This window comes from Mytilus trossulus, chromosome 3 (genome assembly GCF_036588685.1).
Source record: "Mytilus trossulus isolate FHL-02 chromosome 3, PNRI_Mtr1.1.1.hap1, whole genome shotgun sequence".
Taxonomy (NCBI): domain Eukaryota; kingdom Metazoa; phylum Mollusca; class Bivalvia; order Mytilida; family Mytilidae; genus Mytilus; species Mytilus trossulus.
Genome location: NC_086375.1, coordinates 81,322,858 through 81,339,197, shown reverse-complemented (window position 1 = coordinate 81,339,197; position 16,340 = coordinate 81,322,858). Strand labels below are relative to the sequence as shown.

The following is a 16,340-nucleotide window of genomic DNA, read 5'->3' as shown; positions in this document are numbered from 1 at the left end:
TTGTGAAGCTCTTACGCCTAGGCAGCGAAGTACATTCCATAAAGATCGATAACCTATATTGGTATATCCTGCATTTCTTAACTGTAAAATTTTTGTAACAATATCAGCAATAGCACTTTTAACTCCTCTTTTTTGCAATCTCAAACGTTTTTTAATTCTATAAAATGATCTTTCGCTCAGCATTATATGATGTATGTTTAGTAAAAACCCGAGTACTTCTTTTGTTGTAAACGAAAAACTTGTATAGTATACAACTAGTTCGTCTAATGATGCATCTATGTCTGGATATGGAATAGCACTGGCCTTGCAGAACAGGAGAAGAGCAAGTACCATCTGAAACATAAAGGTGTACAACTTAGAACTTTAGACTGCTATTTTATTGCATTTGTTACACTGAAATGGTCTTATCCGATGTATAGTAAACTTGGGGAAGATGTTCGGATAGCTTTAAAGATTAGATCAAAATGAATGTATGCAAAGATATTTATCAGTAGATAACTGTAATATATTTTAAGCTGCGACGGCAGCAATTCGCGATTGGATGGTCGCAAATTAACTTTACTGGCAACGCGTTGGCAGAGCCAGTAAATGGGTATTTGCGATCTTCAAATCACCAATTGATGCCGTGAAGCTTAAAATAAATATTGTTATCTTCATTCTTATGAAACTGAGAGAAAACTCAAATCATAAATTTAAAATCTGCCATGCATCGTATGCGCTTGTGTGTACATTATCATAACATCTGTCAATTGATGCCATGAAAATTAATGACGTTATCCTATCAAATGGAACTAAACTACTGAACTCCGATGAAAATTCAAGACGGAAAGTCCCTTATCAAATGACAAAACTCATCAAACGGATGGACGACTGTCATATTCCAGTTTTCAAATGAAGAAAATGTAGGATTGAACCTGGTTTTATAGCGTTAAACCTCTCACTTGTATGACAGTCGTATCAAATTCCATTATATATAAAACGATGTACATGTATGAACAAAACAGACATAATAGATCAAATAGTCACAATATTGGTATAGCAGTCATACTTGTGTCACAATCTCAAAACAAACAAATATTTAACAAAAAGTCACCTATCAAATTAAAAACCCGCAAAGGGTTGCTAGCGAACTCGTACGAGCTTTCTAAAAACTGTTTTTTCTTCAATGCCAATTTTATAGGTCTTATTTTGAGGTTAATGTTGGAGTATGTAAATGAATGTTGAAATATGCAAATGACTTAAGGTTAATTTTGTTCTACCGAACAGATCATATTGAAAATCTATCACGATGTTAATGTTGATTAAAGAAAGGTTTGTGTGGAAAATTTGGATTGTACTTTCCACCGTTTCTTAATCACAGTTACCTTCTTGACCAGACTAACATCCGCCCCTTTTTATTTTTGCTTATTTCTAACTTCCTCTGTGGTAGGTTTTTTGACATAAAAGTAATAATTAAAAACATTTTAAATTAAACCACGGAAAGTCATGAGCAATACAAATCTATTTCAAATAATTCATGCTCTTAGTAGTTCAAATGTAAAGAAACTGTATTTTTGCTCATTTTGATATGCATGCAAGGTGTATAAACTAAAGTTGATTATTGTCCTTTCTTCCTTTCAGGCTGAATCGGAACCAAACAATTTATTTAATCTATTTCCCTTTGGATCAGAAAGCACTACTAAAAAATATTTTTTGATGACACATGTAAAATTGTATATGATTTGATATGGTTAACCATATATGCCTGTTATAAACAGGTCGGGAACTCTAGATTTTCTGACGTGAGAATATTTTGCATAGTAAAATGTAATAACTTCCAAAAACAGAAGGCTGATATGGCCTTAAAATACTGACCAATCGACTCAATAAACTACAATGCATTGTAGGCTACTTCGAGTTTACTATGACTCGGAAACACGTGGAATTAGTAGGAAAACTGTCCACTATTATAGTTTCTCGGACTCTCAGAATAGATGGTGTTGTTCTGTGAATATGTCTAATGTAAAAAACATAACATAATATTCAATTTGCATGTTCAGATTAAAATAAGAATTGTTTACTAGCTTCACGATTCTATTTTCCTTTTCGCCTTGTAAAAGTAGTTGAACTGTTTTTTATACGCCTGTCAAAATTTTGACGGACCTATTATGGTATATAATTGTCGTCTGTCCGTCCGTTTTGTTCAGTGGTTTAGGTTGATCTTGCAGTTGCGAATAAGAAATGAATACCCGTTGATAAGGGATGGCAAAGTCCATGTTTTGTTATGGCAAACCCCAAAAAATATAAATTTCAATCAATATATATATGAAATAAAAGGTGCACAGAGGCATTATATTATAAAGAATTTGTGAAAGTTTTATTAAGTGATTACTATATCATGACCCCCACGTTTCAAGTGGGTGGTATAAAAAGAACAGACAGTAGCTATTATGTTAATACCATGAACTATTTACTTACCAAAAGCATTGTTCAGAATGAGGGGTAGCTTCCTTTGAATGTAGCCTTCTCTAGTCAAAAGAATTCATACGGGAGAAAATGGTCTGGTTGATTGGGTGTTGATCATAACGAAAATGGCCGTTTAATGGCTGCTCACGCTACATATGTAAATTGAAATGTGCTATCGCCATAATTATGATGACTTAGCTTTAACTTCCGAAATTTAAAGCGAAAAAAATCGTAAATCGCGTTAATTAAGTGGTACTGTTTTACAGAATAAAATCATCGCAATAACAAAGACGTCTTGTTGTTAGATATAACGAAATATTGCCATAAATAAGGCGACTTGTGGTATATATATAGCAAATATTGCGATAATTAAGTCTTCTTAGTGTTAAATTTAACAAATCATTGCGCTAAATAAAGTGCCTTGTTGTTAGATACAGCGAATTATTGCGATAAATAAGGCGTCATCTTGCAATATACAAAACATTATCGCAATAATTATCAAATATGGTTTAGTTATAAACAATTACACAAGGCAGCTCCAGGCTTCCGTAATATAAGACATCTCATAAACTATAAAATATATCTCATAAAACTAATTAAGATATCTTATAAACTATATAAGATATCTTATGAACTATATTAGATATCTTATAAGCTTTATGAGATATCTTACAAAGTTTATAAGATGTCTTGAAGTTATAATAAATAGTAAAACGGCTTGCCATCAATAAATTCAAAGTGCACATTTGTTAACAATCACTGTTTTACATCGCGTTTTTGCTGTGCCGAAGTTCTCACGAGAGGTCTTGTAGATAAGGTCACTGCATACGGTAAAATATGGGCGAAATAGAGTACGAGGAGACAATCATTAGTTAAAAACAGTCCATTTTTGAAGATTTTGATAAGATAACGCATTTTATTTCACTATAAAAACCACTTATAATTGTTCAAGTTATAGAAACACTTAGCCATTCAAGTATGTAATATTCAAGTATTATATGACATTAAACAATTGAGTATAAATTCACATAGTATTTCCTTATGGCATTATATAAAGGATTTAACCTGCACCAGAGATAAATAATTCAAATGATTTTATGTATCAGAACATAATTTATATCTTTACTATCTCTATTTGGACCATTCTATCTTGTAACACATATGTATATGTATGGATCACTGGGTTCTTTCGTCGTTTCTGCATCTTGGGCCATTGAAAATTACCAGTTTTCATTTTCGTGGGTATTTTTGTTGATAATTGGGTTGTCTGTATTATGGAAGATCAAGAATATTGTGCAAAACAGAATATATCGAGAGGAGATAAGAAATCACAGAAAACAAGCATTGGGACAGCGTGAAACAGCAGAATGGCTCAACTTTATTATAAATAGATGGTAAGAGATATTCAAAATATTGAAAAGGGGCGGATTCAAAACTTCTGTAACTCAGTGGAGGGATGAATCCAAGATTTCAGAGCTGTTTAATATATAATATGTATATAAGCAATTATGGGATATACTGTGGGTCGAGGGGGTTCAGGTCTTTTAATCTTTACTTTTTGACGTATTATTATATAACCTGTAAACCCCATTTGTATACCATTATTTAGAAATTGAAACAAGAAAAGTACATTTTTATTATATTATGTTACAAAAACAAAGAATTATTTGAATCAGGAATAAAACACCTAGTTTGCATAAGGACCGACGGTTTATCTAAAGATGTGTGTGATAAGAATGATTACTGTTATACTTTATCACCTATTATTGACATCAAACTTACATACAAGAGAACTGACTAGTTTAATCTGGGACGAATAAACTTTAAATTTACAAATTGATATAAGATAAAGGAAATCAATACGGTTGAAGTTCAATTGGCAACCTATCCACGATTGCCCCTCTCAACATACAAATAATGCATTCGGAATAAGATAAATGTGGTAGAGTGGAATTTAGCATATTTTTGTAAATGTAAATTTGTATATATTGATTAGATATATTGGAATAAAATGATTGTCATACTATTGATATTATTAGTTACAAATTGAATGGTATTTAATTTGTCTAGTCTGATTACTGTTAAACTGACCAGTGTACCTGTTTGTCTATGTTACCTTGATTTCTATATTTAGAATCTTAATTAAGGCTATATTTCTTATGGATAGTGATTTTGGTCACATGTTCTTTTTGGAGGGAAAATTCTATTGTTCTGGACACTCTTATTTCAACTGTCATAGTGAGAAGATAGATTTCACAATTTTGGAGTGTGCAAATGGTCTTATATGAATTATTGTATAGTTATTGCTGAATCTTTTGGGAATTCATATTACTACTTTACAGGTCAGTTGTATATACTTTTCTCACATTAATTTAATAGTTCTATAGTTTTTAACAGAGTATGCAAGATTTGGTTAGATTGATTGGATTGAATGGAGAAATGAATCTGTAGTATGAATATGACCTTTATGAATGATAAATACAATTAATTAACCATAACATGCTTTAAATCATTAAAGATTGATAAATGATTAAAATATTAAATAATTACTAAATAATAGGTTATAATAGAGCATGGGAGTGCAATTATATTAAATAGAAAGAAAGAGTTTTCTTGTGTATAAATTAGAAGTAAATTAAATAGTTAAATATTCATTTTAAACCTTTATTATGTTTTAGTATCTAAGGGAACAGATTTTCTTATTTTTGGTATGTGTTCATATTATAGACATGGAACACAGTAGTTATAAATTTATATTTATCTTCAGGTTAATATTTGATGTACATGTAGCCAATACACATATGAAGTCTTGTGACCTTCAAACTAGCACTTGAGGTAAGCAAAGAGTTGTATTATGTTGTTTTATCATTTGGTTAGTTATTTGCTTATTTTGCTTACTTTGCGTTGCTGAGTTGCTGCATGTAGATATTTTAATGTTTTACCGTTTTGCTTAGTTTATTACTATTTATGGAATTCATGTAGTATATATTATTTACATGGTAACAGAATATTTATTGCAATTAAGTTTATGAGATGCATAAACTAATACATGTAAGACGCAAGTTTATGTTGAGTCTTTGAGATAGAATTATAGCTGTGAAAGGGAATATTATTTTATTAAGGATGTTATACAGTGCAATGTACTTGTTCATAAACATGTCAGAGTTATCTATCTTTGCACCTGTATTTATAGTATTTTATAATTATGTTTTGTAGGGTCTTTATACGAGACAACCGTTTACTAAGACCTTTAATAAAGAATCCATAATACTACAACCGAGTCTTTATGATGCCCATTTCCACCCGGTTTCAATGGCGCCCAACGTGATTTAGAGCTCTTAGTGACAACGACATAAAAAGACATTCCCGGGATCAGCATACCGTTTCTAGGATTTACCGAATTTACCAACTTCCGGAAATCGAACAAGACGGCGGAATATATGAACTTTGCAGATTTATTGATAGTTTACAACCTTTTTGTGTCTTCAAAAGGTTTGACATTTACTCTATTACATTTGTATTATATGTTATTTGTGTTTTATGTATGTTTACTGTCATTTGTATGGAATATTGAGTGACAATAACTTTGTTAATTGAACGTAAACAGGTTGAATTTTTTGTGCAGAATTTGTGGTTGATTTTGTGACTAGTGAATTACAGCAAGTGTTGCTTATTGTTTTAAACATTACGCATCGATTATACACCACACTTGGGTAATTGTTAATGAGACTTGGAGACATTTAAAAAATTTAAAGTCACTTTGTAGATCTTTGTGGACTTTGTTGACATTCATCGATACTTGATCCGACCCCCCTTAGCGGACACACCCACACTTAAGTCAAGGTCACTGAACCGGAAGTAGCTTTGTTTACATTACACAGCTGTTTGTAGGGTATTGAAAACTTGGTACACATTGAAATTTCTTGGTTTGATAGGGTATACTAGATTGAGACTTGCAATTATTTGTTCGTATTCATGTGAATTATTTTCATAAAAGGACTTAGTTTCTGAAAATAATTTTTCTGTGAATATTTACGTATAGCTTCGTACATACATACACATTCACATTCACACACACACATTTAAATTTTTTTTATTATTTACATTACTGTTGTGTGTTGTCAGTATATATTGTGTAGTTAGTATTGTTGTATGTCATATGTATAACCGTACTCATTGTTTGTATGTGAATTTTGTACTGTAGTTTAGTTTATTTATCAGTTACATTGTACTTTGTCAGTGTTAGTGTGTAATCGTTTGTGAACACGATACAATTTATACAGGGTATATTATAAATATTTTGAAGGTATTTAAACATAAATAAAACTTAGTTTAAACTTACATAAATAATCTTGTAGTCTAAACTTGAACTTTATATATATAAAATAAAATTAAACCACTTTGACTGATTGAAAGTTGAGCGAGTCATATCATAATGCATGCATCCTACCCTGAACTAACATTTTGCTCTTGATAACATACCAAGCACACCCCACATACCTTATTAGCATTATTTATTTTCAGCTGGTGTTACTGTCTGTCAGTATTTTTTTTTTTTATTTTGGTGATCTTTGATTCTAGATTGAGTTTTCGGTTTAGGGTTTAGAGATTAGGTATCTTTGATTGCCCTAGGTCATTCAGTTGATAGTATTTCTTAGTCTTTAGTCTACATTGATATACAGATTGAGGTACTTGTATTTGTGTATATATATTTTATTTCAGATTTTGATTTCATCCGTTGTACATTTTGATTTGATTCGTCCGTATTATTTTTGTTCGGATATTTTTATACTACTCATCATGGCAGAGCCAGAGAAGATAAAAGAACAGTATGATACTATGTATAGCACTTTCCAAGCTATGGGTCTCAACCCCAAGGGAGATACTGCAGAGGACTTGGATAAATGGATTAAGGATTATATTGAGCACCAGAAAGAATACAAGTCAGTAGAAAATGTACTTTTGTCTCAACCACCTATTGCTGCATTGAAAACAGAAACAGGAGCAGTATTGAAAGTTGCCCCTAAGCCAACAGTTACCATGTCATCATATGCACCCAAGGTTAGGAACTTTTCTGGTGGAGATAACAAGGGCGAGATTGCATATGACATATGGAGATATGATGTGAAGATAGCATTAAAGGATCCCACATATACCAAAACACAGAAAGAGTTTGCCATCCGTCGTTCTTTATCTGGATCAGCTGCACGTATGATAATGTACCAAGGCTTGGATAAACCTATCAACGACTTATTGGAAATTTTAGACAGCGTTTATGGAAGTGTAGACAACAAAGAACAACTTCTGTCAGAATTTTACAGTGCCCGCCAGAAGGAAGATGAAGATGTAACAACCTGGAGCAATCGTCTTCAAGATATTTTAGGAAAAGGAATAGAAAAGGGTATTATTCAGTATCACGAGATGAACACCATGCTTCATGCCATGTTATGGACTGGACTGAGACAGGAGTTAAAGGATGTTAGTGGCCATAAGTATGACTCAATACAAGATTTCAACCATCTCAGAGTTGCTCTTAGACAAATAGAGAAAGATCATCAGCCTAAAAAACCCATCAAGCCTAACACTTCTAAGGCAGCTACTACTTCACCTGAATCAAAGGATGTTGAAGAATTAAAAGGTATGGTACAACAACTGACTCATCAATTTACAGAATTACGAGATCAACGCCAACAGGAACATGCACCATACAGAGGTAATGGTGGGTATAGAGGTTCTGGTAGGGGAGGCCGCAGAGGCTGGAACCAAACCTCAGGACAGAACAGCAATTGGCAAGGACAGAACAACAATTGGCAAGGACAGAACAACAATTGGCAAAATCGAGGAACACATGATCCGGTACAGCAAGATCCTCAACAACAACAACAAAGGAACGACTACCCTATAGTTTGTCATCGTTGTGGACAGGAAGGTCATATAAAGATAGGTTGCAGAACAAGAATGGACCATTCGAGGAATTTAAACGCCAGGAAACCTGTACAGAGGGGCCGGTATTAGGTTTGAGCAAGAGGAGTTATGGTCCCATGGTTAGAAACAACATTGTAAAGAGTATTACACCTTTAGGCATCTTTGGAAAACCAACTGAAGCTGAAATATTTTTAAATGGACACAGGTTACCAGCATTATTGGATACAGGTTCTACAGTATCAACTATAGCGGAATCATTTTATCAGGAATATCTTTCGGAATCAGCACCTTTAAAGAAATTAGACTCTATTTTGGAAATTGAGACAGCAGGAGGAACGCAATTACCATACGCTGGATTTATAGAAGTGGATATTAAAACACCAGGAAATAGCAACATCAGTAGTAAGCATGTATTGCTTGTAGTACCAGATAGCCGTTACAGTCAACATGTACCAGCATTAATAGGAACCAATATCTTAGATCACCTTATATTGGAACTTCAAGAACAACACGGAGCTAGATATTTACAGAATGCAGCATTGACAACTCCATGGTACCTGACATTTCGCTGCATATCAATGAGGGAAAGGGAATTGTCGAGTAATAACAACCGATTAGCTGTTGTAAGATGTCAACAGGGAATTACTATACAACCAAATACCATGAAGGAAGTAACGGGATATGTTGATAGAGAAATTCCATACTGTACAACACCATCTATCTTACAGTCAAGCGAGTTATCGAAGGAATGCAAAGATATCGACATTGAGCCAGCATTACATCAGTATGAGTACAAGCAGAATGGAGCGATAACCGTTAGAATGTCGAATACAACCACACGGACTTTCACCATACCACCGAAGTCGATTATATGTGAGATTCAACCAGTAACGATTGAGGAACAACCCAAACCAGAAAAAGATGATGGAAAAAGTTTATTAGAGCAAGTTGATATCACCGAAAGTGACCTTAACACTACACAGTTACAGGTAGGTAGACAGTTGATTGTCGGATATTCTGACATCTTTAGTAAAGGAGATCATGATGTAGGTCACACCGATAGAGTGAAACACCGTATAGATTTATATGAAGAGAGACCTTTCAAACAGGCATATAGGAGAATACCAGCATCCATGTATGACGAGGTCAGGTCACATTTACATCAACTGATGGACATAGGGATTATTAGACCTTCCCGATCACCTTTTTCATCAAATGTCGTCCTCGTTAAGAAGAAATCAGGAGCCTTGAGAATGTGTGTTGATTACAGGAAATTAAACAATCAGACAAAACGAGACAGTTATGCTCTTCCACGCATTGAAGAGTTGTTGGATTGCTGCCAAGGAAGCACGTTTTTCTCAGTTGTCGACATGAAGTCCGGTTATCACCAAGTAGAAATCCTGGAAGAACACAAGGAACGAACTGCTTTTTCTGTAGGACCATTAGGTTTTTATGAGTTTAACCGGATGCCATTTGGATTGACGAACTCTCCAGCAACATATCAAAGACTAATGGAGGATTGCTTAGCTGATTACAACTTAAAGATCTGTTGTATTTTTATTGATGACATTATAATTTTTGGAAAGACATTCGAAGAGCACTTGGAGAATTTACAGCTGGTTTTTCAACGCATCAGAGAGGCCAACCTGAAGCTGAGTCCAACCAAGTGTGATTTTTTTAAAAGGAAGGTAAAGTATATTGGTCATGTAGTATCAGAGAATGGAGTAGAGATTGATCAGGACAAGACGGACAGAGTAGTCAACTGGCCTAAACCAACAACACCGGAGGATGTACATAGATTTTTAGGTTTTGTAGGATACTACAGGAGATTTATAAAGGACTTCAGTAAGATCAGTAGGCCATTGACAAATCTTATTCCTACACCACATAAGAAGAACAAGAGAAAAGTCAAGAGTAAGAAGGACTGGATATGGAATGAGGATCAGGATAAGGCATTTCAGACTTTAAAGGACCATCTTGTTTCTGCACCTGTACTTGGTTTTGCTGATAGTTCGCTTCCGTACGAGATACACACTGATGCGTCTGGGGAAGCACTTGGAGCAGTTCTGTACCAGGAGCAGGGAGGCATGAAACGTGTTATTAGCTATGCCAGTCGTGGTTTGAACAAGGCAGAGAAGAATTATCCGCCACATAAGAGGGAATTCCTTGCACTCAAGTGGGCCATCTGCGACAAGTTCAAATACTATCTGTATGGCCAACAGTTCACAGTCCTCACTGACAACAATCCAGTAACGTATGTTTTGACCACCGCAAAATTGGATGCAACAGGACATCGTTGGTTGGCAGCACTTGCAGCATTCAACTTTGACATACAGTATAGACCAGGACGAAACAATGCAGATGCAGATGCTCTTAGCCGTCTTCCTATTAGCATTGAAGCAGTTCAAGCCATCTGTAATTCCATGGTTTCGAGGTCCCATATTGAAAACCTGACACTCAACCCAGAGTTAGTATTGGATGACTACGACCCAAGAGGAACAGGTACCGGCAACCTTATTGACTGGGAAAAGGTTCAACATTCAGATCCTGACGTACACCGTATAATTGAATACATCAGAGAAAAGAAGAAACCATCACGTAAAGAGGTTGGGCCAAACCCTTTACTCAAGCAGTATAACCACCTGAAGTTAATAGATGGAGTATTACATCGAGCAACATCTATAGATGAAGAAGAAAGACATCAGTTAGTATTGCCCATAGCACATGTACCAACTGTAATTCAAGCTATCCACAACGACATGGGTCATCCTGGTAAAGATAGGACCATATCTTTGATTAAAGACCGTTTCTACTGGCCAGGAATGTACAGTGATATAGTAACTTGGATTTCAGAGTGTGGTAGATGCATCAGAAGGAAGACTCCAACCACTCAGCGAGCACATTTAGTGAACATCACAACTAGTTCGCCACTAGAACTAGTCTGCATGGATTTTTTGACGCTGGAACCATCTAGAGGAGGGCATCAACACTTGTTAGTGATAACAGATCATTTTACTAGATTTGCTATGGCCATTCCAACAAGAAACCAGTTAGCAAAGACCACAGCTGAAGCATTCTATAATCACTTTATTCTCCACTACGGGATACCAGAGAGAATACATTCAGATCAAGGACCCAACTTTGAGAGTAAAGTTATTAAAGAACTGTGTAACATCACTGGCATGAAGAAATCAAGAACTACCAGCTACCATGCAATGGGCAATGGAATGTGTGAACGGTTTAACAGAACACTACTGGAAATGTTAGGATCCTTGGAACCACACAAGAAAGCTGCGTGGAAAGATTATGTCGCTCCACTTGTTCACGCCTATAACTGTACGCGTCATGACAGCACTGGACAGACACCTTATTTACTTATGTTTGGTAGAAATCCAAGATTGCCAATTGATGTGGTATTTGGCTTAAGAGAGAATGAGAAAGAACCAAGCTCAAAATACATCAAAGAGTTGCGACATAGGATTACTCAGGCACACGAGCTAGCCACTGCAGCAGCGGATAAGGCAAGGACCAAACAAGGGAAGGCTTATAACACAAAAGTTAGAGGTGGTACAATTAAACCAGGAGACAGAGTGCTGGTGAAGATAGTCGCCTTCAAGGAAGGAAAACACAAATTGGCTGACAGATGGGAGCATGACCCCTATGATGTCATCAGTCAACCCAATAGCGACATACCAGTATTTTCGGTGAAAAAGGAAAATGGTGAAGGAAGAATTAGAACTCTTCACAGGAACTTGCTTCTTCCTATAGGAGTAATTAGTGACACACCAACACCTGCTCCTAGGTTAACCCGAAAAAGACCAACACCTGCCAAGAGGAGAAAAAAACAGAAGGAACCGATCACCAGTAATGACTTCTCGGAGGATACAACATCTGATGAGGAATCAAACTGGGGATATGTCATCAGAGAGGAACAAGGAGACAGTGATTCAACCATCATTGAAAATTTACCCCTAGTTCAAGCTGATGGATTACAGAATACAGAGACAGGAGGGGACGCCCAATCTTCAGAAGACACAATTAGTGTTGATGAGGACCTGATTTCTGAAGATGAAAGAAGCGCTTCGCAAGATGAGATTGTTCAAGAAGATACACTTGAACAGGATACTTCTCAAACAGATACAGATGATGAAGATGAACTGGTTCCTGTACGTCGTTCAGCCAGAGAGCGGAGACCACCACTCCGGTTTACCACTGGTGAATTTGATATGGCAAAGTCTGCAATCACCACCATGTCTGATTGGGAAAAGAAGATCCAGTGTCTGAAAGCTATTTCAGACCAGACATCTTTACTCCAAGATTTACAGACAGAGGCAGGTCGAACCATTCTGGACATTTTGAAGTCATCTACCAATGCTTCTACGTAGCAGGAAATGCCGAGACGTCATTTTCCGGCTGGGAGGAGTATGTGGTAGAGTGGAATTTAGCATATTTTTGTAAATGTAAATTTGTATATATTGATTAGATATATTGGAATAAAATGATTGTCATACTATTGATATTATTAGTTACAAATTGAATGGTATTTAATTTGTCTAGTCTGATTACTGTTAAACTGACCAGTGTACCTGTTTGTCTATGTTACCTTGATTTCTATATTTAGAATCTTAATTAAGGCTATATTTCTTATGGATAGTGATTTTGGTCACATGTTCTTTTTGGAGGGAAAATTCTATTGTTCTGGACACTCTTATTTCAACTGTCATAGTGAGAAGATAGATTTCACAATTTTGGAGTGTGCAAATGGTCTTATATGAATTATTGTATAGTTATTGCTGAATCTTTTGGGAATTCATATTACTACTTTACAGGTCAGTTGTATATACTTTTCTCACATTAATTTAATAGTTCTATAGTTTTTAACAGAGTATGCAAGATTTGGTTAGATTGATTGGATTGAATGGAGAAATGAATCTGTAGTATGAATATGACCTTTATGAATGATAAATACAATTAATTAACCATAACATGCTTTAAATCATTAAAGATTGATAAATGATTAAAATATTAAATAATTACTAAATAATAGGTTATAATAGAGCATGGGAGTGCAATTATATTAAATAGAAAGAAAGAGTTTTCTTGTGTATAAATTAGAAGTAAATTAAATAGTTAAATATTCATTTTAAACCTTTATTATGTTTTAGTATCTAAGGGAACAGATTTTCTTATTTTTGGTATGTGTTCATATTATAGACATGGAACACAGTAGTTATAAATTTATATTTATCTTCAGGTTAATATTTGATGTACATGTAGCCAATACACATATGAAGTCTTGTGACCTTCAAACTAGCACTTGAGGTAAGCAAAGAGTTGTATTATGTTGTTTTATCATTTGGTTAGTTATTTGCTTATTTTGCTTACTTTGCGTTGCTGAGTTGCTGCATGTAGATATTTTAATGTTTTACCGTTTTGCTTAGTTTATTACTATTTATGGAATTCATGTAGTATATATTATTTACATGGTAACAGAATATTTATTGCAATTAAGTTTATGAGATGCATAAACTAATACATGTAAGACGCAAGTTTATGTTGAGTCTTTGAGATAGAATTATAGCTGTGAAAGGGAATATTATTTTATTAAGGATGTTATACAGTGCAATGTACTTGTTCATAAACATGTCAGAGTTATCTATCTTTGCACCTGTATTTATAGTATTTTATAATTATGTTTTGTAGGGTCTTTATACGAGACAACCGTTTACTAAGACCTTTAATAAAGAATCCATAATACTACAACCGAGTCTTTATGATGCCCATTTCCACCCGGTTTCATAAAGATTTGTTTTTAATAGTAAATCCTTATAGAATTAAAACATGCATATTTTGCAACTGCCGTCGTCATAAAGTTACACAAGAACTTGCACAAAAGTTTCCAGAGAAATTCTACATTCAATTCTATGTCATGTAAAAAAGAAGATGTGGTATGATTGTCAATGAGACAATTCTCATCAAAATGCCAAATGAAACAGAAATTAACAGCTATAGGTCACCGTACAACCCTCAACAATGAGCAATCCCAACACCACAAAGTCAGCTATAAAATTGCATTTGTTTTATTTGTTAAACAATTTAAACGAGAAAACTAATGGCCTAAGTATTCAATAAATTAATATGCATAAAAATCAATGAAAAACAAATATGCAAGACAGCAACAAATTACAACAACTGAATTTCCGGCTTCTTGTCCGGGACACACACATACATACAAAACTAGTTTACTGGTGTGTGAACTATTCCCATCATGACATGTGTACAGGAAATTAAAACAGAAGTACAGTAAGGCCCACATTTAATGTGGGGCAGGCCCTCCCCCTTTTTTGAGAAAAAAAATGGTTGACTTTATAGAAAATCACTGAAGCGTGACGGGAGCGGCCTCCCTCCTAGGCAGCCAGTGGGCCCACTTATGTAAATTTCTAGATCCGCATCTGGTGTGCACTCATATATAAATCATTTTTATTCAAGAGTTCCATGTGAAATGCATTTGTTAACTAGTTGATATATATTATACTTGTAGGTGGGTGTTTAATGCTGATGCTATTAAAGACGAAGTAAAGAGAAAACTTGACCGCATATTATATGCGAGTAAACCTTTTTATTTAGGTAACACCAATTATTTCAGATAGGGATTACAATCCGGCGGCGGCGGTGACGTTGACGGCGTAAACTTTAAATGTATTTGAACTAAATGTAAAAAGCTAAATTATTTGTTAAAAGCTACCTAAGACCTTCGGTTACTGACTTAATGTCTATCATATGTTGATTGTTCTTGATCTCATTTTCATGGTTAAGTTATTGTTAGAAAAACAATTATTTCGAGAGGTGAATTAAATACTAACTTATTAAGATGATAGATGTACTTGGTATATATATGGGTTCCTTCCCAGGCCTACATATCCGTCAGTTAGAGTTCACCTCGGCCTCATTTCATGGACCAGTGGAAAATGTCAAGTCTGTATTTCAGATCCTATTTGCAGAAGGTCAACTTTATTTGATGTATTGAACAATGTTTTGTTTTTGTGGTTAAAGAATCATATTTTACAGGTAAACTTAATTTAGAAGTCTTTACTTTTGGTGATCACACTCCCTCCATTAAATATGCCAGAACCTTCGAATACGTGAACGAAGTGACAGGAGTCCGAAACCCAGCTACATGGAGTAATATCAATAAGACACCTGAAGGACTTGGCAAACTGTCATCATATCAAATTGGCTGTGAGGTAGATACACAGAATCTATTTGACCAGTTCAAGATGGTTTTTGTCGCTAGAATAAGAATGTAAGAAAAAGTTTATTTAAATTCTCGTGTTGAATATTGCACTTTTTATAGTGTATCCATTTGTTTGCTCACTGTGTCCTTAATAGGGCAAGTGTTAGCTGTAAATTTGTTATTATTTGGCATCCGTAGTCTGTTGCCAATTCACGTTTACAAATTCTTTCCCTCTCAAGACTACTGGGCCATTGAAACATGACTCCGTGTCAGCAATAATTATAGTGAATCCTGTTTTAAAATTATCAGGCTTAATCCGTCTATAGATGGAACATAGGGATGAATACAAGTACATCTAATAAATTCTATCTTACAGATAGAAAATATCTGACTGGGGGGGGGGGGGGGGGGAGGGGGTCATAATTTCTACCAAACTGATAGACAACACCTCGTATAAGTTATCGGCTATAAACGACGAATTTTGACACTATTTTGCATTAAAGTCTTTACCTTGAAATTGAAAAGTGACTACAGTAGATCGAGAGCAACTTACAATTATACCAAGTAGAAATTCAAATGTTACTTTCATCAAATAAGTATAAATCGTTTAAAATGAATTAACCAAGATTTCGTATTTCTTATGACAAGTTCCAGTAAAATTACAAAATAATGGTAATAAACCAAACAAAGAGCTGGTATGAAGCAAAACAATATTGAATATGTTAGACGGTTGTAC

The 16,340-nt window shown here is 34.7% G+C and overlaps 1 protein-coding gene and 1 long non-coding RNA gene across 2 annotated transcripts; both read left to right on the top strand.

Moving 5' to 3' along the window:
- Positions 1-3,495: 3,495 nt before the first annotated feature.
- On the top strand, positions 3,496-15,677 carry LOC134711075 (uncharacterized). Its single transcript, XM_063571502.1, has 3 exons — positions 3,496-3,839; positions 14,912-14,997; positions 15,439-15,677. The coding sequence occupies exons 1-3, from the start codon at positions 3,607-3,609 to the stop codon at positions 15,675-15,677; spliced, it is 558 nt and encodes a 185-aa protein (XP_063427572.1). The 5' UTR covers positions 3,496-3,606.
- Positions 4,391-14,172, top strand: LOC134712591 (uncharacterized). The gene is made up of 5 exons (XR_010106301.1): positions 4,391-4,787; positions 5,213-5,280; positions 5,662-5,937; positions 13,625-13,692; positions 14,074-14,172. It is a non-coding gene; the product is annotated as an uncharacterized LOC134712591 (long non-coding RNA).
- Positions 15,678-16,340: the final 663 nt, after the last annotated feature.